The following is a 26,109-nucleotide window of genomic DNA, read 5'->3' on the forward strand; positions in this document are numbered from 1 at the left end:
TACTTTTCCAATAACAAGATTGTAGCACTTATTTTTAATGAAAAAGGTACAATTAACTGCACAAACATATATAAACCCATTCTCAAATCCTTGACTGAGAATTCATACAGAGGTGGCTTGCTCCTGCATTAAGCAGGACATGATTGCCTGGTCGTCTCATCCATCCTTGCTATATAATAACATCATTTCACCATAGCCAAGTCCTTGAGTGAGTTCCTCTGTCTCTTGGCTTTGTAGCCAGGCCTCAGGAACTCGATCTTCCTCTTCTTGGCCTCGATCTTGTTCTTGTGTTTCTTCAGCTTCTTCCTGGCTGCGATGTCGGGGTTAGCCACCGCCTGAGAGAGAAGGGTAAAAGGTGAGATGCTTGGTATCCAACATTACCCTGCCATTGTGATAAACAGTGTCTGATGTATTATATCACTATCTCAAAGATGGCAGGTTGTCAAAATATATTTAAAACAAAACATGTAAATAAATATTAACAGATTCAATTAATTTTAGCCAAGGATCTGAGGAATAAGTTCAGGGTGTAATAATCTACAATTTATGTTCTTAACTGTGGGTAACAGGGATATTGGTATCCACCTATGTTATATTTTTCAACAATACCTTTTGTATTAAAGTCTCTGCCACATGACACAATCTGTAGAATTGCAGGTAACGAGGTTGAAAACTGCTAAATTGTCTCTCTGTGCCAAGAGGCGGGCCTTTAATGTTATTTCCCATGGCCTGAGACTTTGGCAGTGAATGTATGCTATTTTTATCTCACTCGAGTTGTGTTCTGATTATGAGGGGGCTTCTGATGAATTTGCTGTCAAAAAAGGGGTCCCCGAGCACAAAAAGTTTGAGAACCCCTGCCGTAGGAGTACACACCTGCATAGCCTTGTGTTTCTTGCGGTTGGCCCTCCTCTGTGAGGCATCCTTCTGAACGGCTGAGAAGGCCAGGGAGAAGGTCTGCAGCCCCACCTGCTTCTTCAACAGCTCTATCAGCTCCTGGGACAGGTTTTTCAGGGTAGGGTCTGGGGAGCAAAACGTCTAATTAAATAGAGCACTAACTTTATGCTTCTCTGTGACCAACACCTACAGAGGGACCAGTCGGAAGAGAACGACACAGAGTTGAGTTGACACAGAATAACAAGAGAGAGCAGTCAGACAACACGGCAGCCACAATGAGCACACAGAACAGAGAGAAAACTGAAAGGCCAGAGAGAGGCTAGTTCTGATTAGGATGATGAATTTGAGAAGTGGTGAGAGGAAGATGACAGTGTTGTGTTAGCTTGATCCTCGTGGTGGTTATTAAATGATGAGGACAGTATTACAGGATGCTACCTTGGTCTGCATAGGTGCTGTCCAGTTCTCTGTAGAGAGGGGCGATGATGGTGGTGAGGTAAGGACCCAGCCTGTCTTTACCCAGGTCCACAGCTATAGCTCCCAGGAACTTAAACACACATGTTCTCTATGGGGGGAGAGAAAGGACAAATAACAATATGAACATTTATTGCAGATATTCGTCAACCCACCATCAGTAAATAAGCAGTGTTGTTGGGAAAATATATAAAAGGACCACGTATTGGGGTGTTTGTGTGTACCTTGAGGGGTATCTTGGGCGTGTCTGCAGCTTCCCTCTTAGCCATTAGAGACAGCTTCTTCATCATCCACAGTAAGGATGGAGGACGATCATCCTTCTCATCCTCCTCTTCCTGCTTCTCTTCCTCTTTTTCTTCATCAGCTTTCTCTCCTTCGTCATCGTTCTCCCTCTCTCCTCCGTTCTCCATCTCTTCCTCCTCCCCTCCCTCCTCCTCTACTTCCCGGGCAGGTGTGATTTCAGACTCAGGTGAGATCAGGTAGATCACCTTGGCGACGAACAGCAGGTTCTTGATCACCTGGGGAACGGCAGACGAGGCGATCAAACCTGTCAATCGAACTACTGCCTGACGTGTGACACCTCAGACTTAAATAGTCTGTTTATAACATCATCGGTGTAATATCGTCGTCCTTACCTGTTCTCCTGTTGACGTGTCCAGGTACTTCGACTGGAGCTGGTGACAGAAAGACAGGACCAACTCTCTCATCTGGTGGAGGGAAGGAGTGGGGAAAGCCAGGTAAAAGACACATAAATCAGTATTGCTAAACATCACTCGAGTCAAACCCTCGTTTACAATACAACGCATTCAATTATCTCATTGTTATTCAAACCCCCCAAAAAGTTGCATGCCATTCTAGAAAGTTGTTCTCCCTGTTTCCGCCTCATTCACTGAGTAGCCCATCTTGATGACGCGTTTGACCGTGGTCACTCTAAGCAGGTCAAGTCATCGGTCTGTGTCTTTGGTTAAGTGATGTTCAGACTCGTCTCACCTTCTTGTCTAGGTTGGTGGTAAGGAACGTGGTCGCCACAGGTTCTGGTGTGCTGGTGTTGGCACTGCCCTTCTCTGTGGTCTCCTCTCTCCAGCGGGCAACCAGCTGGTCTGGCCGGTGGGCAGCAAACAGCTGACCAAACAGTTGAGAGGCGGTCAGCCACACCCAACAGTGAGGGTAGCGCAGGTGGGTCTCAACATGACCTGGTGGAGGGGGGGACGACGACGCATTGCTCCGTTACACAAAGGGGAAGTCAGCAGCTTAGAGTGTAAAATATTACATTCAATGATCGATGAATTGATGTAGATCTATAGGTTCTAGACTTTATCATCAGCCCATAGAACAAGAGACATTTCAGGTGTAAACGTGTAGGCACATGGGTTTAACCACACTGCTATACAGAGCAGGCAATAAGCTTAACATACCACAGTACTGTAGGCTTATTCATCTCACCCCAGACAACAGACCGGGCCCATCTGATAGATACGTGATGTTTGATCTACGACCATAGGAAACGGCAAGACCGCACAAACAGATGTGGGACCAGGCTAGAGGTAGTAGTGTCTTACCCAGGATGTTAGTGAGCGTGTCTTGAGGCTTGCTGAGCTCCAGTAGGCTACAGTCCTTGGTGAGTTTGGTGACCAGGGTCAGGTAGCTGAACAGCAGTCTGTCTGCTGCCTTCTCATCTTGCTCCTCCTCAATCTGACACACACACAGATGTAGAGCAGCTGTTAGAAAGTAGTCAATAAAATACGAATACCCGCGTCGTGCTTAGGTAATGCTTCTGAAAGTGTAACTGTTCACATAGTTTATATAAAACAGTTCATGTTCGACTCACGTCTTCAAAGTTGTCGGGGTGGATCTCTTTCTCGATGAGGGGCAGCAGGGCATCTAAACGGCGGCCAAACTGAACCCCCTCTACCTCCACAAACAGCCCACACACCTGGGCCCCCAGACGACGCAGAGACACCTGGGGGTCGGGGTCAGAGGTTACAGCAGGAGGACATGGGGTGCATCTCAATAGTCTGAAGTGGATTTCTCTCCTTTCCTTTATTTGCACTTCATCAGACATTTACATTGCTTTATTAGACCTGTAGAGAAAGACAAGACTAATGCGTGTGTGTGTGTGTGCGTCCATGTCCATACCTTGTCTCCAGACAGCCAAGTGTTGACCAGGGTGAACAGGGTGTTCTGGTGTTGCTGGTCCAGTTGACTCAGCAGCGATTTGATGGCCACAGCGGCCATCTTCTTACAGCGAGCCGAGTCATCGTTCACCATGGCCAGAGCCAGAGGGACGAAGAACAACCCACTGTGCTGCAGCAGCAGGTTCTAGGACAGAGACGAATCAGTTACACACAGGAGTAGAATTAGGTTGTGCCAAAAGACTGATCTAAGGTCAGTTTTGAGTTTATTCCCTCTAATGGTTAGGATGTGGGATCTGCTTCTATAGGCAACTTCTACCAGGAGCAGTGGGTATAGAAAGCGACCAGAGTTACTGCAAATCTAACTCAGGTAATTATGGGATGTGTGTGTCAGGAGGATTGTTGTGGATACCTGAGGAAAGGTCTGGAAGATATAGGCCATCATCTCCAGGGCAGCCTCTCTTCCTGTGTTAAACTCATAACTAACACAGAGAGAGAGAGATTTTAGTATCAAAAGTCACAAACAAACGACTTGCATCTAAAATAACGAATCCCTTTAAACACAAATATATCCTACCTGAGCTGGGCCACGATGAAGTCCAGATGTGATCTCAGTTTCTTCCCCAGAGGATAATCCAGGATATACTTCTGGTAAATCTACAGGTGAAAATAACAGAAAAAACTCAAATAACAATCGAAAAATACAAAAATGTGTTGCCTTAATTAAGCACAGTTAAACCACTGTTTTAACAAGGCACCTTCAATAATACAATACAAACGGTAAAATACAGGTTTAAAAATGAATATAAAAAGAAACAAAACCGTACATGTCTACACTGGACCCTGATCATGCCGTTCTGCCCGGTAACAGACAGCTTGGCCACTTTCTTCATCAGCTCCTCCATCTCTGGTACTACCAGCTTCCTGGACAGGATGGCCTGTAGGGGGAGATAGAGGAGATACAGTACAGAGGATGACAGATTAAGAATTTCATTATACACTTTGAATGCAAATACATCTATATGCCTGGTTAAATAAAGGTGTAAAAAATGCTGGGGTCTGATGTATTAGCTGTAGCAATAAAGTATGGTCTCCCAACGCCATCTCTCTCCTGGATTTGGACAGGTGGAGAGGGAGGGCGTTAGCTACCTTTAGCAGGCCGAAGGCTGTCGCCTGACGCGATTGGTCGTAAATGTCCTCCTCGGCGTATCCCAGCAGCACTTGCAGCTGCGTCTCAGTTATCTTGTGTGTCTTCGTGTTCTTTACTAGGATGGTGATGGACTGACAGCGAAAAGAAGGATCATTCAATTGTTTGATATAGCCACATTTCTGTCATTTCAAATCATTAAAACATTAAAGCCTCATTGCTATTATAAACTGGTTACCAACATAATTAGAACATTAAACAAGTCGTCATACCTGTGGTATATTTAAGCAATAAGGCCTGAGGGGTTGTGGTATATGGCCAACATACTTAGCTGTGGAATATTTGCCATATATCACAAACCCCGAGGTGCCTTATTTAACCAATAAGGCCCGAGGAGGTGTGGTATATGGCCAATATACCACGGCTAAGGGCTGTTCTTCCGCACCTCGCAACCCGGAGTGCCTGGACACAGCCCTTAGCCGTGGTATTATAAACTGGTTACCAACGTAATTAGAGCAGTAAAAATACGTTTTGTTATACCCGTGGTATATGGTCTGATATACCCCGGCTGTCAGCCAATCAGCATTCATGGATTGAACCACCCAGTTTACAATGTCTCATATACCACGGCTTTCAGTCAATCAGAATCCAGGGCTCGAATGGCCCCGTTTATAATTGATACTATAGTAAAATGTATTCATTCAAACATTTCCAGGATAGAAAAACACTTGTGCTACCTTGAAGCAGTTCTGGACAAGTTGGAAGTTCTCTCCACGGGCAGCGCCAGCCTTGGAGTAGTCTTTGAGCAGGACGAACAGCTGCTTAGTGAGCTGGCCTGCATTCTGCTCTACAGCTGGCAGGGGGAACCGTAACAGGAACGTAAACGCTAAGAGAGCCTCTGTTATCACCTGGAGGCACGGAGAGAGAGATATACACTCAGATACAGACACACACACACACACACACACACACACACACACACACACACACACACACACTACTGACCTTGACGTGCATGGAGTTGAGACAGTCTAGTAGCAGAGCAAAGAAGGGATCCAGCATCTCAAGAGCAGAGGCCTCAGAGGAGTTGACCTTGGATTTCTTCAGACTCATATGGAGCAGCTGGACAGAGAAAGAGCGACAACAGTCAACCAACATTCAACTGACCACAGATGAATGAACAGCAAACCACTATTGAGCCATTGGTTACTATCTATTCACGGGACTGGTCGTTGTTTATCTTAATGCCTGCCTGCCGCAAAACACTATTTCATCTTCTAGTCAACCTGTGTGAAAGCCTGTGAGAAAGTTTCTGAAGGTTTTAGGGAGGTTAGCTAGGTTGGTTTACCCGGAGTCCAGTGTCCACTAGGATGTGCATGTTGGTGCGGCTGCTGACGGGGGCTTTAAGTCCCCCTCTCTTTGGGGTGGGGGGCAAGAGGAGACAGCTGGGAGGGGGCAGGCGAGGGTCCGGGGGCGCCTGGGGCTTTTTGTCCCTACACACAAACAATAAAGACACGACGTCAAATATTTGCGTGAGACTCCGTGAGTGAGTGAGAGACAGAGCAAGGAAAAGGGAGCGTGCATGCAGTGTGAGTGTGTACATACTTGTTCCGCTTGGTGACGAGGGGCAGACTCTCTGAGACCAGGCCGTGGCTGAGCAGTAGTATAGCCTGATGGTCCATGGCCTGGTTCACCAGTAGACCTGACACTATCCTCTTCAACACCGCATGGGCACGACGGGCTGTCTTCAGATTGGCTGTGTTCTCCAGGATCTAGAGACAGATGGAGAGAGCGAGAGACAGAGAGATTCAGACAGAAGGAGAGAGAGAGAGAGCGAGAGATAAATAAAGTCACATACACACAGTAATCTGTTGTTGTCCCTGCTGTCTGAGGAATTTCAGACACGTCTAAGTCATACTTACATCTTTCATCGGCAGTATGAGTTGTATGACTCTGTCCTTGCCAGAGTACTGGCCCAGGAACTCATAGGAGTCCATACTCTTACTGTGGCGAGCCTCCATCAGCTTAGAGACGATCCCCTTCACCTCCTTCTCCTCAGCCACTGCACCAAACAGCTCGTTGTTGAAGATCTACAGGAGAGGAGTGGAACAATGGTGGATGTATGAAACATGTGAAAGAAGAGCTGGCAAGGTTGTGTATCAAAATGGATTATGCACAGTGACACACACACACACACACACACACACACACACACACACACACACACAACCAGCATAAACATAGAAAACCACAGGAAAATAGACATGAATAGGTCAGAATAGTTACATCGATTAGCAGGCCCATGCAGTGGTCCAAGTCTCCAGGCCTCAGTATAGGGGCGAGGTGAGACAGGAGTTGGTACACTGTGAACGTCAACACATGGACCTGAGCGAGAGAGAGCCAGTGGGTCAAAACAAAGTCATATCATTTAGAATAAATCACTTAATGATTGAATACATTCACACAGACAGAGATGGAGTCTCAGTCTCAAAAACATAGTCGGTAGTCTAAAAAATATATCAATTGTTTTTGTCAAACTTGCTCAGTAAATTTGGTTGGAAATCATTTATGAACAGCAATGACCTTTTCTCTGACTTCCAAGCAAATTTAAGTTAGAACTTGAGACTGGACCACTCAACACCTACAGGAAAGCCATTCTGGTGTGTCTTTGGCATAAAAATGTGTGTAATTGTCCCACTGAAAAGTAAAGCTATCCCCTTTATAGACTTTCACTAGGCACTGTAACAGTGGTCTTGGAGTAGCCTCCCACATAGCACCCTATTCCCTTTGTAGTGCCCTACTTTTGACCAGAGGCCATTTGGGACGCAAGCCTGGGCCTCGTACCCAAGGTCTGAGGCGAGGGTGTTGGTCCATCTGTATGAAAAGACAGAGGAACCTATTCAGCTGTAGTGTTCACCTGGTAGCCCTTAACCAGAATGGACTTCATCTCCTTCAGTAGGTACTGCAGGTATTTGACCCCCAGAGTCTCGATGATCTTAATCAGGGTGTTACGAGCCACGTCTCTGATCTCCTGGAAACGATTCCTCAGCAGCACACACATCTTCATCAGGATGCTGTCAACACACACACTGTTTATTATATACTGCGCACACTCCCAGACACGGACACACACCGACAGAGCCACATTTACAGGGCGTACCACAATGTTTACATTAACTGGGTGTACATACCCGGGCAGGTTGACGTCCATGACAGTCGTGGGTAGTGTCTGCATCAGTTTGACCATGGCGAAGGCTATAGGAACTCTGGCCACCTCCTCCTCCTTCACATCCTTAGACTTCACCGCCTTGCACTCATCATCTCGCTTCACCTACACACACACACGATGTCATCACTCTGCGACAATACTAAACACGGGTTGGTGACACATTCCAAAAGATCCCCGACAGCGAGTACAACTGGTGTGTGTTTGAGCGTGTGTGTACCTTGGCGGTCAGACACTTGTGTAGCCTGGGCAGGACAGCATTTTGAACAGTGGCATGGATAGAGGTGATCAGGGCCTCCAGCTCCGCTTTGTTCTGGGGTAACCCACTGGGAGCCGCAGGGGCTCTAGTGGAGGGGGTCGGCTTCTTCACCGGAACAGCTTTAGGCCCCGCTGTAGATTCTGTGGCGTTCGTTTCCATAGCAACACCCTCAGCGGTCTCTGCGACGTCCGTTTCCATAGCAACAACCTTGGCCGTTTCTACGGTGGCTGTTTTCGTGTCGGTTTCAGTTTCCATGGCTTCCTCAGTGTCACTCTCTTCTGATTCGACAGCTGCCACCTCATCCTCATCACCTTCTTCATCAACGACGGTGCTCACAACTAAACAGAAAGAGGCAACGCCGATCAATACATCACACGCTTGGGATGGAAATCATATTCTACTTCATTGGGACCTCTTGGTCACCGATGTCCAGCCTGTTCCCTCACCCTCTTTGGCCCTGGTCTTAGCTGCCTCCATTTCTCTCTCCAGAGTGTCATGGTCAAAGTGGAACGCTTCCAGAACAGTCACCAACAGACTGTGGATGGACACAGGTGTGAGACAACAGTACTACTGGAAAACAAACATATATATCACCCTCCGATACACACAGACACACACATAGCACCTACCTGACAGCCAGTTTCTGTTCAGCCTGTCCAGTTTGCAGTACGTGAACAAAGTGTTTAAGGTAGTAGAGGTATTTAGACCAGGTGAGTCTCCTACACACTGCTCCTATCACCTCTACTGAGGCTGCCGTCATACCCTCATTCTGCAGGACAGAGAGAAACACACAGGTTACACACACACACACAGCCAGTCACTCACACACCAGAAAGAAGGATAACATTATTCAGTGTGTTGTGTAACTGACCTTGAGCATCTTCTCGTCGAAGAGGGCGGTCATGGCGTAGGGCATGATGTAGTTCTGGAGGGAACGGGATGACAACACAACCGTACCCTCCGTCAGCTGCTTGGCTAACTTCCTCAGAGCGCGACCTCTACGGTGGATCTGAGAGACAAAACAGGAAGCACTGGGCTGAACACCACGCGTCCTGACTCGTTTGAAGAGCGTCGGCCGTACGGCTACAATCCAAGTTGCCCCGTGCCAGACTAAACGGTGCATTTTCCCGGCGCAACTCCTTACGTTCCGATATCTATACTAGCGTACCACTTAGAACGCACGCCCAACACGTTGCTTCGTTCCACGTAGTACGCCGGTGTGAATACTGGAACAGTGACTGAAGTCTTACCTGGATGTGCTTCATGTGCTCAAAGAAGTCAGACTCGGGGTCGTTGTAGTCGGTGAGCTGCACCAGATCTCTGAAGTCTCTATGGGTGGGGAAGGTCTTCACCAGACACGCCAGCACTGTGGTGTAATCATGCTGCACACTCTGAGAACACAGGAGACACACACTGGACCCAAGTTCACTTTAGTGTGTGTGTGTGTGTGTGTGTGTGTGTGTGTGTGTGTGTGTGTGTGTGTGTGTGTGTGTGTGTGTGTGTGCACTAACCTCCGTCTTGCTCCTCAGGCCTTTCCTGACTGCGTCCAGTATGGTGTGCTGTACTATCTCCTTGTAGTCCCTGTCTCCACGACCCACTGCAGCTAGACGTGTAAGGACAGCAGACAAACACAAGGTGGCGTTGTCTGCCAGGGACATGTCTCCAATCTACAACACAGGAAGGAAGAAGGTTGAATGTAATGAATGGACGAATTACATTACTGTTATTAATCCTTTAAAGATTCAATTATTTCCACAACTCGTCCAATACATTAAGAGCAAAAACCACAGACATGCATGGACACGTGTTAACTTGTTATGGATAGGGGGCAGTATTTTCATGGCCGGATAAAAAACGTACCCGATTTAATCTGGTTATTACTCCTGCCCAGAAACTACAATATGCATATAATTAGTAGCTTTGGATAGAAAACACTCCAAAGTTTCTAAAACTGTTTGAATGGTGTCTGTGAGTATAACAGAACTCAAATGGCAGGCCAAAACCTGAGAAGATTCTGTACAGGAAGTACCCTCTCTAACCATTTCTTGGCCTTCTTTGTCATCTCTATCCAAAACAGAGGATCTCTGCTGTAATGTGACACTTTCTAAGGCTCCCATAGGCTCTCAGAAGGCACCAGAACGTTGAATGATGACTCTGCAGTCTCTGGCTGAAAAACAGTAGCGCATTTGGATAGTGGTCGATCTGAGAACAATGAAACGGGCGCAGGCGTGCACGTGAAGAGGCCATTTTACATTTTCAGTCTTTGAACGAAAACAACGACTCCCGGTCGGAATATTATCGCTATTTTACGAGAAAAATCGCATAAAAATTGATTTTAAACAGCGTTTGACATGCTTCGAAGTACGGTAATGGAATATTTTGAAATTTTTTGTCACGATACGCGTCCGCGCGTCACCCTTCGTTGCCCTTCGGATAGTGTCTTGAACGCACGAACAAAACGCCGCTATTTGGATATAACTATGGATTATTTGGAACCAAACCAACATTTGTTGTTGAAGTAGAAGTCCTGGGAGTGCATTCTGACGAAGAACAGCAAAGGTAATCCAATTTTTCTTATAGTAAATCTGAGTTTGGTGAGTACCAAACTTGGTGGGTGTCAAAATAGCTAGCCTGTGCTATCTACTCAGAATATTGCAAAATGTGCTTTCACCGAAAAGCTATTTTAAAATCGGACACCGCGATTGCATAAAGGAGTTCTGTATCTATAATTCTTAAAATAATTGTTATGTTTTTTGTGAACGTTTATCGTGAGTAATTTAGTAAATTCACCGGAAGTGTTCGGTGGGAATGCTAGTTCTGAACGTCACATGCTAATGTAAAAATCTGGTTTTTGATATAAATATGTACTTGATTGAACAAAACATGCATGTATTGTATAACATAATGTCCTAGGAGTGTCATCTGATGAAGATCTTCAAAGGTTAGTGCTGCATTTATCTGTGGTTTTGGTTTTTGTGACATTATATGCTAGCTTGAAAAATGGGTGTCTGATTATTTCTGGCTGGGTACTCTCCTGACATAATCTAATGTTTTGCTTTCGTTGTAAAGCCTTTTTGAAACCGGACAGTGTGGTTAGATAAAGGAGAGTCTTGTCTTTAAAATGGTGTAAAATAGTCATATGTTTGAAAAATGGAAGTTTTCGGTTTTTCGAGGAGTTTGTATTTCGCGCCACGCTCTATCATTGGATATTGGAGCGGTGTTCCGCTAGCGGAACGTCTAGATGTAAGAGGTTTTAAGCAATACACGCCACAAATGTTTCGTCAAAAGTTACATACAGAAACATTTATTGATTCATAAAGCGAATAGGACATCTTAAATAAGACGGGAGCGTTCCAAATTACTACCAAAGCCGACGCAATAGTCAAAAGATCAGACTGTAGCGTAACCCCCATCTGTAGTGTCTGATCTCTCCTGTGTGGTTTGTCGTGCGTGTGTTGGGTCTCACCTCGAAGGAGGCGAAACAGTTGTGCATCATGGTGTAGATGAAGTTCATATCCAGCGTGTCCATGTCGTTGATCCTCCTGGTGGCCTCCTGGAAGGCTGTGAGACGCACGTCGAAGTACACCTCGTCCAGGTGACGACTGTCAAACGCATTCAACTGGAGGGAGAGAAAGGGGCGATGATCATACATGGCTGTGTGTGTGATCAACATGGGTTGTTTGTTCCTGTGTGTGTGATCAACATGGGTTGTTTGTTCCTGTGTGTGTGATCAACATGGGTTGTTTGTTCCTGTGTGTGTGATCAACATGGGTTGTTTGTTCCTGTGTGTGTGATCAACATGGGTTGTTTGTTCCTGTGTGTGTGATCAACATGGGTTGTTTGTTCCTGTGTGTGTGATCAACATGGGTTGTTTGTTCCTTTTGACAACATGGGTTGTTTGTTCCTGTGTGTGTGATCAACATGGGTTGTTTGTTCCTGTGTGTGTGATCAACATGGGTTGTTTGTTCCTGTGTGTGTGATCAACATGGGTTGTTTGTTCCTGTGTGTGTGATCAACATGGGTTGTTTGTTCCTGTGTGTGTGATCAACATGGGTTGTTTGTTCCTGTGTGTGTGATCAACATGGGTTGTTTGTTCCTGTGTGTGTGATCAACATGGGTTGTTTGTTCCTGTGTGTGTGGTTTTTTCGAGCCTTACCTTAGCAGCTGTATCTGTGATGTACTTCAGGCCACTATCCAGGTCTCCCAGAGTCTGTTGGGAGACAGTAACACAGGTAAACATTCTGCTATTCACATCACATTCATACGGACCACTAGATATGAGTAGTGGGAAGCATGTAAGGCCCGGCTTCAGCAGCTAAAGATGTGAAAATGAGTGAGCGCAACAGAACACACACGTCGAGTCAGGCTACGGGGGCTTGGGGTCCTACCTGGAAGACGGAGGTGAGGGCCTGTCTGGGCAGCTTGTTGTGGAGGATGGAGAACAGTCTACTGATAGGCTTGAGGAAGGAGGCGGGATTAGAACACTGTCTCAGCAGGTTCTGGACTGTAGCCAGGATGTCAATCTCAGTCTCCTGAAAAAACAAGGGAAGGGAAATACATTTACAGCGCGTTGCAAGCGCTGTGCTGTACCAACTGAGCTACACGGCAAATACTCATGAGTGTAACATTATAACATATAACCTACCACAATGCAAGGAAATGACAGGACAGATCAATAATGAGTGGGAGCTCATGTAACACATACCATGGTATAACGTAACACAACCTTAACATGACGCGACCTGGCATGACGTTACCTTCGAATAATCCAATACAGCACGAACGCCTAAACAAATAACCACAACACAGACATAACATATCACTAGAAGAGTAACACGTTGTTGTACCTGTGGGTTGCGGGCCTTCTGGAGGTATGGCAGCAGCAGGCTGATGAGCACTGAGCTCTGGTCCTTATCACTCACAAACCTGCTGAGCCTGGAGAGGAGAGAGATCATTACATTAGCCTATAGAAACCACAACTATCGTCATCGCCATACAACGACCTTAAACCTGAGAAGGAGAGCTGTGATAAGATCACAAAGAGCAGAGGCTAGAATACGCCATCTATGATCAGTTGGCATTGGAGATATTCGACTGTCTACAACAGGGCTCTCCAACCCTGTTCCTGGAGAGCTGCAGTCCTGTAGCTTTTCGCTCCAAACATAATCTAGCACATCTGATTCTAATAATTAGGTGGTTGATAAGCGGAGGCAGGTTAGTAAACAACTGGGGTTGGAGTGAAAGCCGACAGGACGGTACAGTAGATCTCCAAGGGTTGGAGAGCCCTGGTCTACAATGATCACATAAAGTCAGCACGTCACCACAGCACAGTAGTCAACGCTTCATAAAGGACGCAGGAGGATGTGAGGACCCGAAGGACTTACTTTGAGAGGATGTTGAGCTCCTTGGCCACCTGGGACCTAAACCTCTTCTTCTTGAGTCTGTCAGAGTTGCGTATGATGCCACTGAGGTACTGTAGCAGGGTGGAGATGTAGGGCAGGAGCAGCCTGGCACCCTGGGTCAGATGCTCTGAACAACACAAACAAACCATTCGTTTCTGCACTTTTATCAATGTGCATGCTTTGTATTTGCTATTATTTACAAGTAATTGTTTTCTTACAAACGGTAAACTTTGTGGATACCACCCATTTTGCATTTGCTTATACCTACTAGGGCCCATAGTTTTCCCATGTAACCAAACGAGGAAAAACTCTGGTCCATAGTTATACTGTTTAGTATTTACTTTTATTAGTAGCATTTGCATATTCTAGCAGTGGCCCTGTAAACATTGCATTTGCGTATTCTATTCGTTGTCCATAGGCCTCACCTGAAGAGATGTCGGCTCCCTCTGGTGGCTGGGGGAACACACTGCCGTTGACGCTCAGCTCCGCCTCCTCACCCTCCGTAACCAGAAGGTCCTTCGTGGTCACCAAGGACTCGGCGATGTCCATCACCATGGCAACGGTCTGGGTGGAGACATTCTTGGCGGAGAGCAGGGCGAACACGTTGCGGAGGACGTCACACTCTGGGTGACCAGACTGCTGCTTGGCCAGGAGGGGGAAGTACCTGAGAAAGAAGGTGGTCACTTTCAGGCGGGTTGAATCTGTCACCTACCACTGGGTCATGGCAAATTCCTCCTAGTTCCACACTGGAAACTGGATTGTTGCAAGAAACATTCTCCCATTCATTTACAGATCTCATTGTGAAAGGACTTAGTGTAGCTGAAGTCTCAACACAAAGACTGTTTGATAAGTGATAAGGGATTTATATGTTTAAATGTAATGATTAAATAATTCTACCCTGAAACTTGACTATTAGTGATTATTAGTTTATGTAGCATGTATAATGAATAATTAAAGTACTAAACTTAAGTCCCATAAGGTTTAGTAGAGGCCTGTGAGGAAGAGAAATGTATGTGTGTGTCTAAGAGCACACCGAGAACAATGAAGACTGTGTTTGGCTCGACCTGGCTAGAACTCTGAGAAACTTATGATAGGACAGGGAGTACTTCTCAAGGTTCCTCTAACCTCGGGGGAATGGGACGGACAGCGCTGGGTAGTGATTAACAGTGGTGAGAACTCTGGCGAGGGATACAAATCGCCTACTGTTCGTGTGTATGTATGTGCGTAGGATATCTACTGTTTGTGTGTATGTATGTGCGTAGGATATCTACTGTTTGTGTGGAGGTATGTGCGTAAGTAGGGAGTGAGTTATAAAATGAATGTCTTTGTATTATGGACTTCAGAACGTTCTCTGAATAAACTGAACAAACCTTTTGCAGAAGCTGAGTCTTTGACTAATTATTATTAACCCAGTGTCTAACAAACCTCGGGGATTAGTCAAAGCTTATTGATTGTTAGTTATTATCATTGGGATTCAAAATTCTCTCGACAATAAGCTTACCTGGCATTCTTGCTCCAGACGTGGATGAGTTTGAGGAGGGGTGTGGGGGAGTAGGGGCTCTCTGTCGGCAGGCGGCAGACCTGGGGCCAGACGATAGCCTGGAAGACGGCATCTAGCTCATCTGGAGTGAAGCTGTACGAGTCGAAGCCATCAAAGAAGTCCTGGATCCTCAGGACGCCCAGGCGCCTCAGGTTCTTCAGAGGAGCGATACAGCCCACCTTTAACTGGGCAGAGAGAGAAAAAATACATTTAGGAGTTTTCAAAACCTCTTAATCTATTTTCAGCCTTCAGCTACAAAGACTAGAAAAAAAACAAGAGGCGACAAAACAACTTCAAGGAGTTACTGACTTGTCCTAAAAACTGATGTTTGTGTGCAGTATCATACATGAACATCAACATGCTTTATACATGCTCACACCTGCAACTGCCAGGGCAGGCTTCTCTGAGCCTCCTGTCCTAGTATCGGTCTCAGAGGGCGAGCTGCGGCATACTGCCACAATGGCCACACTGCAGCTCCTGCCCAAGACCAGAGTTACTGACTTGAAACTTAACGTTTTTCTCAAGAGACATCAAATCAAATTTTATTTGTCACATGCGCCCGAATACAACCTTACAGTGAAATGCTTACTTACAAGCCCTTAACCAAAAATGCTGTTTAAAGAAAAATAAGTGTTAAGTAAAAAATAGATAAGTAAAAAGAAAAAAGTAACAAGTAATTAGAGAGCAGCAGTCAAATAACAATAGCGAGGCTATATACGGGGGGGGGGGGGGGTACCGGTACAGAGTCAATGTGCGGGGTCACAGGTTAGTCGAGGTAATATGTACATGTAGGTAGAGTTAAAGTTACTATGCATAGAACCCAGGAGCTTACTATCAAGCTTCTCGGAGTAGGAGTGCCGATCTAGGATCAGGTCGCCCCCTGTCCATATAATCATATTAATTGTGATCTAAAAAGGATAAACTGATCGTAAATCAGCACTCCTACTCATCCAGCAGCCTCTTGTTACATACCTCCCCTGGTCCAACACAGAACATACAGTAGGTTTCTCAAGACTAAGCCTATATGAGACTCCGGCTGGGTATATACCTGTTCTCTCTGGTTGAGGATGGTGGAGACAGAGGCGGTGACACACAGTAGGATCTGCAGCACCTTGGGCAGGTGTGTGTGGATGAGGTGGCCCAGTTTACTGATGACTGTGTTGACTATGTTCAGCAGGCTGTGCTGCCGACCCAGAGGAAGGACGGCAGAGAAGTCTGTCTCGGCTATCGCCTTGTCTACTGCAGCTAGACACAGACCTGGAGAGAGGGAGGGGAGAGAAAGAAGAAGAGTTCTAAGTGTTCATATGTCATACATTTAAAACAAAACACAGGTCCACACACACACACACACACACACACACACACACACACACACACACACACACACACACACACACACACACACACACACACACACACACACACACACACACACACACACACACACACACACACACACCTAGGCTAAAGCTACAATATAATGGCAGAATAGACCAATGAGACAGAGGGCAACAGAGCCGTTCAGTGAGGAATAAGACGAGAAACACTCCACTCCCATACAGGTTGTATATCACATGGCGGAGGGCGACCTACCTTGTCCGTGGTGGCAGACGGGCTCCAGCAGGAGGTCAATGAACATGCCCAGCTCCTCAGACTGGCATCCTGCCAGGAACCTCAGCACGATGGAGGAACGCTGCACAGCGCCAGACTTGCCCTGGAACTTACTGCCAGTCCTACTGCGCATCCGCCCAAACAGAACCCTACAGAGGTTGGAGGGGGGGGTTATATTGGAGTGGTAAAGGTGACACGTAAATAGGCCACAAGTTTAAGTTCACTTGAAGATGTGACACACACACACACACACACACACACACACACGAGTAATAACAAACGAGAGTAACCGCACACACACACACCTCATAAGCAGCGGGATAAGCTGGGCCCTGTGTGAGGCGTCCACCACGGCCTGCTCCTCTGAGACGTTGAAGTGAACGATCTCGTCCTTGAAGTGTTTGTCATCCAGCAGCCTCTCCAGATTCTCCCTGAACACAAACAGTCACGTCAAAGACATTCAATAGCGCAGGACTTTAGGTCCAGAAGCTCAAGACATTTCAGATACAGAAAAAGACATCAGATGAAGACATTGTATTACTATATCACATCAAACACAGAAAGACAGTGTATCAAATGGCCTGCCACCAGATACTGAATCAAGATATATTAGCAACTCTAAGCCTATCGGCCTGTACAGCTTCAAAGAGGCACCAGAGCAATGTTGTTGACAGGATCTCCAGGGTGATTCTGTGAACCAGGTCTGTGGTACATTATGGGAAATGAAATAACAGAACAACTCCGATTTCCTTCCATCATTCTGTTTTCAGTGCCGTTAGATGGTTAGTAAATGGATAGTTTAATAAGGGAAGTGAATAGAGGAGCTCCTGTCAGATCTGTGGTCCTGGGTGGAGGTTAACATTCCTGCTCAGTGGAACCTGAGAGGGTCAGTGATGTCTCTGATCTCTATCAGCACTGGTAACAATGACTCCCATTGAGAGACCGGCAGTCCATAACAGTTATTACAGTATCCCTTACTCTTACTCTGATCATCTGAATAAAACAAAAAAAGTTAAATGGTGATTTTGGAAAGTACGTTTTATGCCTGGCACACTGTATAAAAGGACTGAAGGTATGTTAAAACAAGAGATAAGACGAGATGTTGAGCGACAGTGTCGTTTGGAAACAAGCCAGAGAGCAAACCTACTTGTAGGGGAGGACGTTTGGGTCTTTGTAGGTCAGGACACACTCCAATGCTGCCCTCTGGATCTGCTGGTCCTGGTGGCACAGCAACTGGACAGACACACAGACACACACTTATAGCAGTACACTGACGGAGGCTACCTACTGTTTAGGTAGATAGGCTGATAACGGGTCAGAGAAGTACGTTTAACTGAGTACACGGTTGACGCAGGGTAAATAGGCATATAGTGAGAACAGCTGAGAGTGAATTGATGCGAGTAGCCGATGTGCGTAAGACCTTTAAACAGGTCAAAATTCACAAGGCCGCCGGGCCAGACGCATTACCGGGACGTGTACTCCCAGCATGCGCTGACCAACTGGCATGGGTCTTCACTGACATTTTCAACCTGTCCCAGACTGAGTCTGTAATACCAACATGTTTTAAGCAGACCACCATAGTCCCTGTGCCCAAGAACACTAAGGTAACCTGGCTAAATGACTACCAACCCGTAGCACTCACATCTGTAGCCATGAAGTGCCTTGAAAGGCTGGTCATGGCTAACAGCAACACCATCATCCCAGAAACCCTAGACCCACTCCAATTTGCATACCACACCAACAAATCCACAGATGATACCATCTCTATTGCACTCCACACTGCCCTTTCACACCTGGACAAAAGGAACACCTATGTGAGAATGCTATTCATTGACTACAGTTCACCGTTCAACACCATAGTGCCCTCAGAGCTCATCACTAAACTAAGGACCCTGGGACTAAACACTTCCCTCTGCAACTGGATCCTGGACTTCCTGACGGGCCGCCCCCAGGTGGTAAGGGTAGGTAACAACACGTCCGCCACGCTGAACCTCAACACGGGGGCCGCCCAGGTGTGCATGCTCAATCCCCTCCTGTACTCCCTGTTCACTCATGACTGCATGGCCAGGCACGACTCCAACACCATCAAGTTTGCAGATGACAACAGTAGTAGGCCTGATCACCGACAACGACGGGACAGCTTATAGGGAGGAGGTCAGAGACCTGGCCGTGTGGTGCCAGGACAACAACCTCTCCCTCAACGTGATCAAGACAAAGGAGATGATGTGGACCGAGCACATCCCCATTCTAATCGACGGGGCTGTAGTGGAGCAGGTTGAGAGCGTCAAGTTCCTTGGAGTCCACATCACCAACAAACTATCATGATCCAAACACACCAAGACAGTTGTGAAGAGGGCACGACAAAGCCAATTCCCCCTCAGGAAACTAATAAGATTTGGTATGGGTCCTCTGATCCTCAAAAGGTTCTACAGCTGCACCATCGAGAGCATCCTGACTGGTTGCCTCACTGCCTGGTATGACAACTGCTCGGCCTCCGACCGCAAGGCACTACAGATGGTAGTGCGTACTGCCCAGTACATCACTGGGGCCAAGTTTCCTGCCATCCAGGACATCTATACCAGGCGGTGTCAGAGGAAGGCCCTAAAAATTGTCAAAGACTTCAGACTGTAGACTGTTCTCTCTGCTACCGCACAGCAAGCGGAATAGGAGCGCCAAGTCTAGGTCCAAAAGGCTTCTACCCCCAAGCCATAAGATTCCTGAACAGCTAATCAAAGGGCTACCCAGACCCCTCTTTTACACTGCTGCTACTCTTTGTTTATTATCTATGCATAGTCACTTTAACTCTACCTACATGTACATATTACCTCGACTAACCTGTACCCCCGCACATTGACTCTGTACCGGTCCCCCCTGTTTATAGCCTCGCTATTGTTATTTAACTGCTGCTGTTAAATTATTTGTTACTTTCATTTTCTATTTTTTTACTCAACACTTATTTTTCTTAAAACTTCTTAAAGCACTGTTGGTTAAGGGATTGTAAGTCAGCATTTCACCGTAATGTCTACACCTGTTGTATTCGGCGCATGTGACAAATACAATTAGATTTGATGATGATAGGTGAGATAGGTAAGTTTACCTGAGTATACAGGTCATTGAGGCTATTCTCCAGGTACAGAGAGCGAGGGTTGGTGAACTTGGCAAACACCTTCAGGTGAGCGATGAGTTGCCTGGGAAAGAAATTAAAAGTCTTTAGAAAATGCTATATTTGCTTTAAAAAAAAAAAATAGCACTGAAAATGTATTGTGAAACAAAAATAAAATGTTTTATTTCCAAAATCTTACTTGGCTGCTGCTCTTTTTGGTGGCATCTTCCTCTCTGGTCTAGCCTTCTCCTCTTCCTCCCTGTCCTCCTCTTCCGTCATGCTAGCCTCCATGGCAGCAGGACTGCTCCTCTTCCTCAGGTCCTGAGTAGGCGCCACCAGCAGGTCAGCTGGGTAGAACTCATTCCTGCCAATCATGAGAGGGGAGGGGCATAGGATCAGTTAAGACAGTGGACAACGGTGCTCTTTCTCAAAAAGCCTTTCCTAGAGTTATTGCGTCTTGTCTACCCGCCTCCTCCTCAAAATGAAAAGACCTGAGGCTCCTCTCCGTAGGAGGGCGGTGTAGTGTGTAAGGCTGCAGTATCTAGTGGTGTGTAGGGTATAGTGTAGGACGAACCTGATGAATCGTAGCAGGAGTGGACTGAGCTCCCTACTGCGTGGTTCTACGCGGTCAGGGACCAGAGCCATGGCCCTCCACAGCAGGCCCCTGAAGTTAGTGAAGTCTGTCCTCTCGCTGGGGTCAGAGGTCATCTTCAGACGCTGCAGGAACAGCACCCCCACGTCCCCGCTCTCGATGACGTCACAGCCCGGCTCCCCTTGCAGCTCCGAGCCGCCATCTTCATCATCATCGTCGTCGCCTTCACGCAGCTCCTTTTCTGTTAGACAGAACATTTTCTTGATCGTTTTACACATCGACGCAAACAGCTCATCACCGTGTTAAAAAAACAGATCACCAATGAGCACGCACTCACCAGCAAGACCTGCCACCAACTCCAGCTGCTCATGGTAGACCTTCCAGAAGTCTTTGTTGTCCATTCCTCTGGCATGGGTCCTGGAGAGAGAGACACAACACGAGGAAGAGATGAACTGCGTTATTGGAGGGGTTAAAAGGTCATAGAGTATAATCCTTTAGATTTATTGTGGTTGTGTGTTCTTACACTATGAGTTCAATGACTGGGTCCCACAGGGGTTTGAAGTTGATGAACAGCATGGAAATAAGATAGCGTAGAGGCACCTGCAAATGGAAGATGCAGAACGTAACCTAATCATCCACTAAGATAATCAAACGTTAATCAAAGGTCCAAAGTCTGTTCGAAATCTAGGTTCCCATATCTACGTTTTAGGTTCCAAATCTAAGTTTTATGTTCTGGGTACCTGTTGGAAGGTCCCTTGTGGCCCCCGGGGTAGTGATCTCTCTACCAGGTCATGTCTGAGCTTCCTGAGGTGCAGCAGCTTCTCTCTGTAGTCCTGCACGGAGGCAGGGACCAACTCAGCCTGAACACACACTGCAAACACAGGCTGGACCTCCACACTCTCCTCACTCTGAGAACACAGACAGAATCAGAGTTCAAATGTGTTATTATTGTCCATTTAGGCTCAAAATGGAAAGTTCTCTCAATTATCTTCTGCCTCGTGAACGAATTCAATTAACTCGAGCAAATAAAGTCATAATTATCCATTTACAAGTTATCATTTGGTTGTTCTGTACCAACCTCTGACGGTTTGAGCTCAGCCTCAAAGTGGGTCAGAATCCTCAGTGTCAGCAAGCGGATCTGAGGGAGGAAGCATGGTGGAGAGGGTTAGGTCACAGTTTAAACACAACTAACAAAGTACCCAAAATAATTAAATCTAAACAAATAATTAAATCTACTTCCATACTTTGGAGCTGTTGGAGGATAGGTTGACGTGCAGCATCTGGTGCAGATCGAGCAGTGCACTGTGGGATAGGTGATCGGAGAAGCCGTTGACTGACAGCCGGGTGTAGTAGAGGTCTCCTAGCAACAGAGCCGACATGTCTGTAGGGAACTTCCTGTGACACACACAAACACAGGAAGTTGATCAGGGTCAAAGTGCACCAATTACGAGAACAAAACCAGTTACCACATTATATAACCAAACATTAATGGCACCAACAAACACACACACAGACTTACTGTACCAATCCAAAGCTTTATCTCTGGTCACAGCAGTTATTCCCACTAAATGGGAACTACTCTCTAAGAGCTGGTGATATTTCTCTACTTTTAGTACTTACTGGATGATGGGCTTGACCCGCTCCACTGGCACCAGGGAGAGAACCTCAGCAGATCCATTCAGACTGAGCAGGGAGCTGAGGGCCTGCCTGGCCACAAACAGACCGCCTGGAGGACAGGAAAAGATCTTTATTGTCCCAGCTCCTGGGTTACTACTGGAGGGACGGTTAGGAGCTAGAACAAATTGGCATCGAATGGAACACAACGTACATCTGTACATCCGATAAGAGCAAACAAGGGCAGCCCATACCTTTCCCCAGCTCTTCTCTCTCCACGTTCAGTAGCAGGCGATTGAGGAGGGCTATCAGACTGGGAACGACACACCCTGCTTCCAGTGGTCTGAGGTGGGGCAGGAGGACCAGGGCTGCCCAGGGCAGGGACAGGTCAGTGATGGTCTGGTTCGGGTCCTGCGGTAGGCTGATCAGAGAGAGGATCAACTCTGGTACTGACACCTCTGTCCCGTCACCTGGCTCCTTACCGGGAGTCTTTCCGGTGAAGACCAGGGGGTAGGTCTCGAAGGCCATGGAGCCGTCTGTAGGGGGCGGGGCTTTAGCCAGGATGAGACTGACCAGCACCTCCATGGCAGAGTGACGAGACACAGAGTCTAGACTGGAGAAAAACCCCTCTAGGTACTGTAGCAGGCTGGGCAGGAAGAACTGGAGAGAGAGAGAGAGAGAGAGAGAAGAGGGAGGGGTGAGGAGAGATGGAGAGAGAGAGAGAGAGACGTAGGGGGTGGCAGAAAGGAGAGAGAGAGAGATTACGTTATCTATGTCCTGTGAAGGAAGCTTTCTCTACCGGAGTCAGCTAGGATGACATTTCCTGGTGTATTGATGAGATTAGTCGATGTACCTGTTCAAACCCTTTCATGGTGAACATCTCCTTAGTGAACTCCAGTATCAGGTCCTGGTCCACCCCACTGCTGAACACCTTTTTGACCGTGTCCAGTGTGAGTGTGTTAGGCAGGGAGACATTCTCCCCCAGCAGTAGAGAGGAGATGATCTGGAGCACGAGTCTACAGCAGGATCCTGGGAGGGCTGGGGTCTGGAGCAACTCATGAACTGTCTACAGAGGCACAGAGAAGGACAAAAACATCAGAGGAATCGATACATATGATACCAACAGTCAGATTTGAAACCAAACTGGGTTCAGGCAAAAGTGTGATCTGAAAATGAAATGGACACAAAGGATTCTTTATTGATTCGATTGTTGTAGTTTTTTTCCCTTCTTTTTAAATGTATACAGTATAAATGGAGACTGTCAAATACATACAGAGATACACACAGCCTCTGAACACAGAGCAAACTCTATGCTTATTCTTAGTTTTACTTATTCATGTCGCACAGATAAATGGCGAGCCCTACCTGACAGACAGCGTCTGGCTTGGTGATCTTGGCTCCATTGCGGTGTCCCACCAGGGTATGGAGGATGAAGAGCAGACGCTCCAAGTGCTCGGAGGCCTGACCCTCCTCATCAACATCTGTCTTATTCAGGTTCCGTAGGGCCTCACTCACACACGTCTAGAGAAAGACAAAAACATGATTTAGACATGGGACACGTCCTCAGTCACAGTTAAACAGCCCTGGACCAGGATAATGAACAGTATCACTCAAACAGTCCGACAGACAGATGACAACAACCCATCTGTCACACAGGCCTTGAGACAGACAAGACAACCCATCATTCAGCCACACAGACCTACAAAGAGTTTACATTGGCACTATGCAGAACCAGTTGTGAGGTAAAAATGCTCCGTAACCTGTAGAGACTCCCACAGAACCAGGAAGTGCTCTTTCTCTACGTGATTGGCTGCTGCCTGGGCCATTTGATCCAGTGCATCTCTGACAGCATCCCAGGGTAGAGATACTTCCTGGTCAGCACTTGGTCCAAGCTTCCTCAGAGCTATTGGGAGGGCCTGGAGGAGAGGAAAGAAGGATACAACAGAAAAGGGTTGTGAATGAAAGCTCTTTCAACTGAATATACATGCATAAGACTCCACTTTGTTAACCTTTTTCGCAAAGAGTCTAATCTCCTATTTCCTACTGTATAACCTAATGAACTCACCGTGCCAGCGCAGGAGTGGAACATGTTGCGGACTCCTTTACACATCTCAAACAGCAGCTGTCCCACCCCTCCTGCCTTCCCAGGGTGCTCCTCCAGGTCCAGGAACATGTGGTTGAGAAGGGCGTCAAGATCTGGCACCTGGCGGGTATCAATACAATTTATTCAATCAGATCTGATTTCATCGCCACTGGATGTCACCTAGTTAATAAGACCAAAACACACCTTTCTCATCAGAAAAGAAAAACTCTCTGCCGCAAACTTTCGTATGTGTTCCTTCTTGTGTGCCAACAGTGTACTGTACAAGCTGTAGGGGAGAAGGAGAGATAATTAAACACCGATGTAATATATGCCAATATGACATAGATAGGAGACGATGAGAACAATAACGCCGGAGCTTCTAGCACCGTCTGTCTACTCCTACTGCAGCCAGGTAGGCCTAAGGCCCAGTCTCACCTGTACATCTTGGTCATGTCCTTGACCATGAGTCTCCAGAGGTACTTGTAGAGGTAGGAGAGGCAGGTGAAGGCCCACTCCAGTATCTCGGTGTTCTGGGTTTCCAGGAGAGAGGTGACGAGGACAAAGAAGTCAGGGAAGTGGGGGTAGAAATCCATCTGGAGGTCCCTAGCCAGCTGGACCACCAGGCTGATGCATAAGGGAGGAAAAAGTTGTGATTTGCAGCACACACACACACACACACTGCAAGCAACAAGCTTGCCAATGAAGAACAAACATGACATTTGTTTCCACATGATATGACGCTTGTATGGATTATTTATTGGCAAATTTAGGAACATTCTACAGAACATATTCCTATTGATAGTTTGTACCTTCCTCATTAAGCCTCACACAGTAATCTCAGGTACACACACATACACACACAGTAATCTCAGGTGTACACACACACACACACACACACACACACACACACACACACACACACACACACACACACACACACACACACACACACACACACACAGTAATCTCAGGTACGTACTCCAGTAGAGGCTGGCAGGCAAGGCTGTTCCTGGTACTAAGGTGAGTCTTCAGGCTCTCCACTATAGACCTCTGATGGAACACCAGAAGGTTGAAGGACTGGCTCTTGTTGGACACCTCCCTCAGGAAGGTGGCTGAGAAACAGGTGAATGGGTTTCAGATTAGTCACTGGGTTCTGCTCATGGGGACATGTTTGGAAGCTTGACAAGGACATGTATTGGGCCAGATGTGATAGTAGTAGTGAAGCTCCTGGGTGTGACGAGTTATGTACTTACTGAAATGCTCTGTCAAATTCAGGTCCCTCCATTTTGTCAGTCCTTCTGAAAAGTAAGTGTCTACCTCCTACAACGGAAAACAGTGTTACATGCCATGGAATGATATTAACAACGACAAAAACGTCATTTTGAACAAGTTTAATAGGGGATCTGCAGTCTCAAGAGAACGCATACCTCATCATAACTCCCAGTTCTGTCAATGCGATGGATGACATCGATATTGACATTGGCAAGCCTTTCAGCAAACGTGAGAAACTGTAAAGCAAACGATCGTGAGTTAGCTACTTTCTGTGGTGTACTAACGTTACAGTAAGCGATACAGTACTGAAATGACTCGCTAGCTAGGCTACATATGATATTTAACATATCCAAGCAGCTACGCTTGTTGGTTCATTAATCGTAGCAATGGGAAAACATGTTTAATTTGAAACTGTTCAGACATTATGAAAACCAGGCATGAGAGATAGCTATATTTTGTTATTTTCAATGCAATAGCTAAGCAGTCGCCGCTAGCTATGCTAACAACTGTGCTACACGAGTTCCCAACAACACTCACCCTGAATGTGTTCTCAGATTTATGATACGACGACTTGGATTTGATCTTCATTTTTGACGGGTCTATTTTTCTGATGTATGTTAAAAAAAGATATGTAATCCACGATTCAAATTTGTATGAAAACTACAATGTATAGACTAACTGTGTTTACACACATGCCTGGTGCCGGGGCGCAGCCATATTGGATGAAGCATCATGGGAACGTTTTGCTTTTCCACGTGGTGAG

At 46.5% G+C, this 26,109-nt stretch overlaps 1 protein-coding gene and 1 non-coding gene across 2 annotated transcripts; both read right to left on the bottom strand.

Annotated features, from left to right (window-relative positions):
• utp20 (UTP20 small subunit processome component) lies at positions 1 to 26,076 on the bottom strand. Its single transcript, XM_014207648.2, has 58 exons — positions 25,884 to 26,076; positions 25,502 to 25,582; positions 25,328 to 25,394; positions 25,054 to 25,186; positions 24,510 to 24,698; positions 24,279 to 24,360; positions 24,057 to 24,194; positions 23,752 to 23,907; positions 23,357 to 23,512; positions 22,845 to 23,057; positions 22,246 to 22,651; positions 21,998 to 22,103; positions 21,622 to 21,772; positions 21,456 to 21,515; positions 21,118 to 21,285; positions 20,901 to 20,977; positions 20,715 to 20,794; positions 20,360 to 20,618; positions 19,985 to 20,149; positions 19,780 to 19,870; positions 17,830 to 17,915; positions 16,988 to 17,113; positions 16,665 to 16,831; positions 16,120 to 16,328; positions 15,033 to 15,256; positions 13,957 to 14,195; positions 13,514 to 13,658; positions 12,977 to 13,064; positions 12,518 to 12,661; positions 12,286 to 12,339; positions 11,596 to 11,748; positions 9,641 to 9,796; positions 9,380 to 9,520; positions 9,001 to 9,138; positions 8,759 to 8,898; positions 8,576 to 8,664; positions 8,091 to 8,467; positions 7,836 to 7,975; positions 7,562 to 7,718; positions 6,931 to 7,029; positions 6,567 to 6,734; positions 6,250 to 6,416; positions 5,993 to 6,137; positions 5,650 to 5,766; positions 5,382 to 5,552; positions 4,647 to 4,778; positions 4,325 to 4,435; positions 4,075 to 4,154; positions 3,910 to 3,979; positions 3,502 to 3,684; positions 3,194 to 3,325; positions 2,925 to 3,057; positions 2,356 to 2,558; positions 2,001 to 2,072; positions 1,590 to 1,883; positions 1,330 to 1,456; positions 874 to 1,019; positions 1 to 335 (listed from the first exon to the last, which is right to left on the bottom strand). The coding sequence occupies exons 1-58, from the start codon at positions 25,932 to 25,934 to the stop codon at positions 183 to 185; spliced, it is 8,505 nt and encodes a 2,834-aa protein (XP_014063123.2). The 5' UTR covers positions 25,935 to 26,076; the 3' UTR covers positions 1 to 182.
• Positions 2,720 to 2,842, bottom strand: LOC123743892 (small nucleolar RNA ACA64). Its single transcript, XR_006770744.1, has one exon. It is a non-coding gene; the product is annotated as a small nucleolar RNA ACA64 (small nucleolar RNA).
• Positions 26,077 to 26,109: the final 33 nt, after the last annotated feature.

Source organism: Salmo salar, chromosome ssa07 (genome assembly GCF_905237065.1).
Source record: "Salmo salar chromosome ssa07, Ssal_v3.1, whole genome shotgun sequence".
NCBI classification, from domain to species: domain Eukaryota; kingdom Metazoa; phylum Chordata; class Actinopteri; order Salmoniformes; family Salmonidae; genus Salmo; species Salmo salar.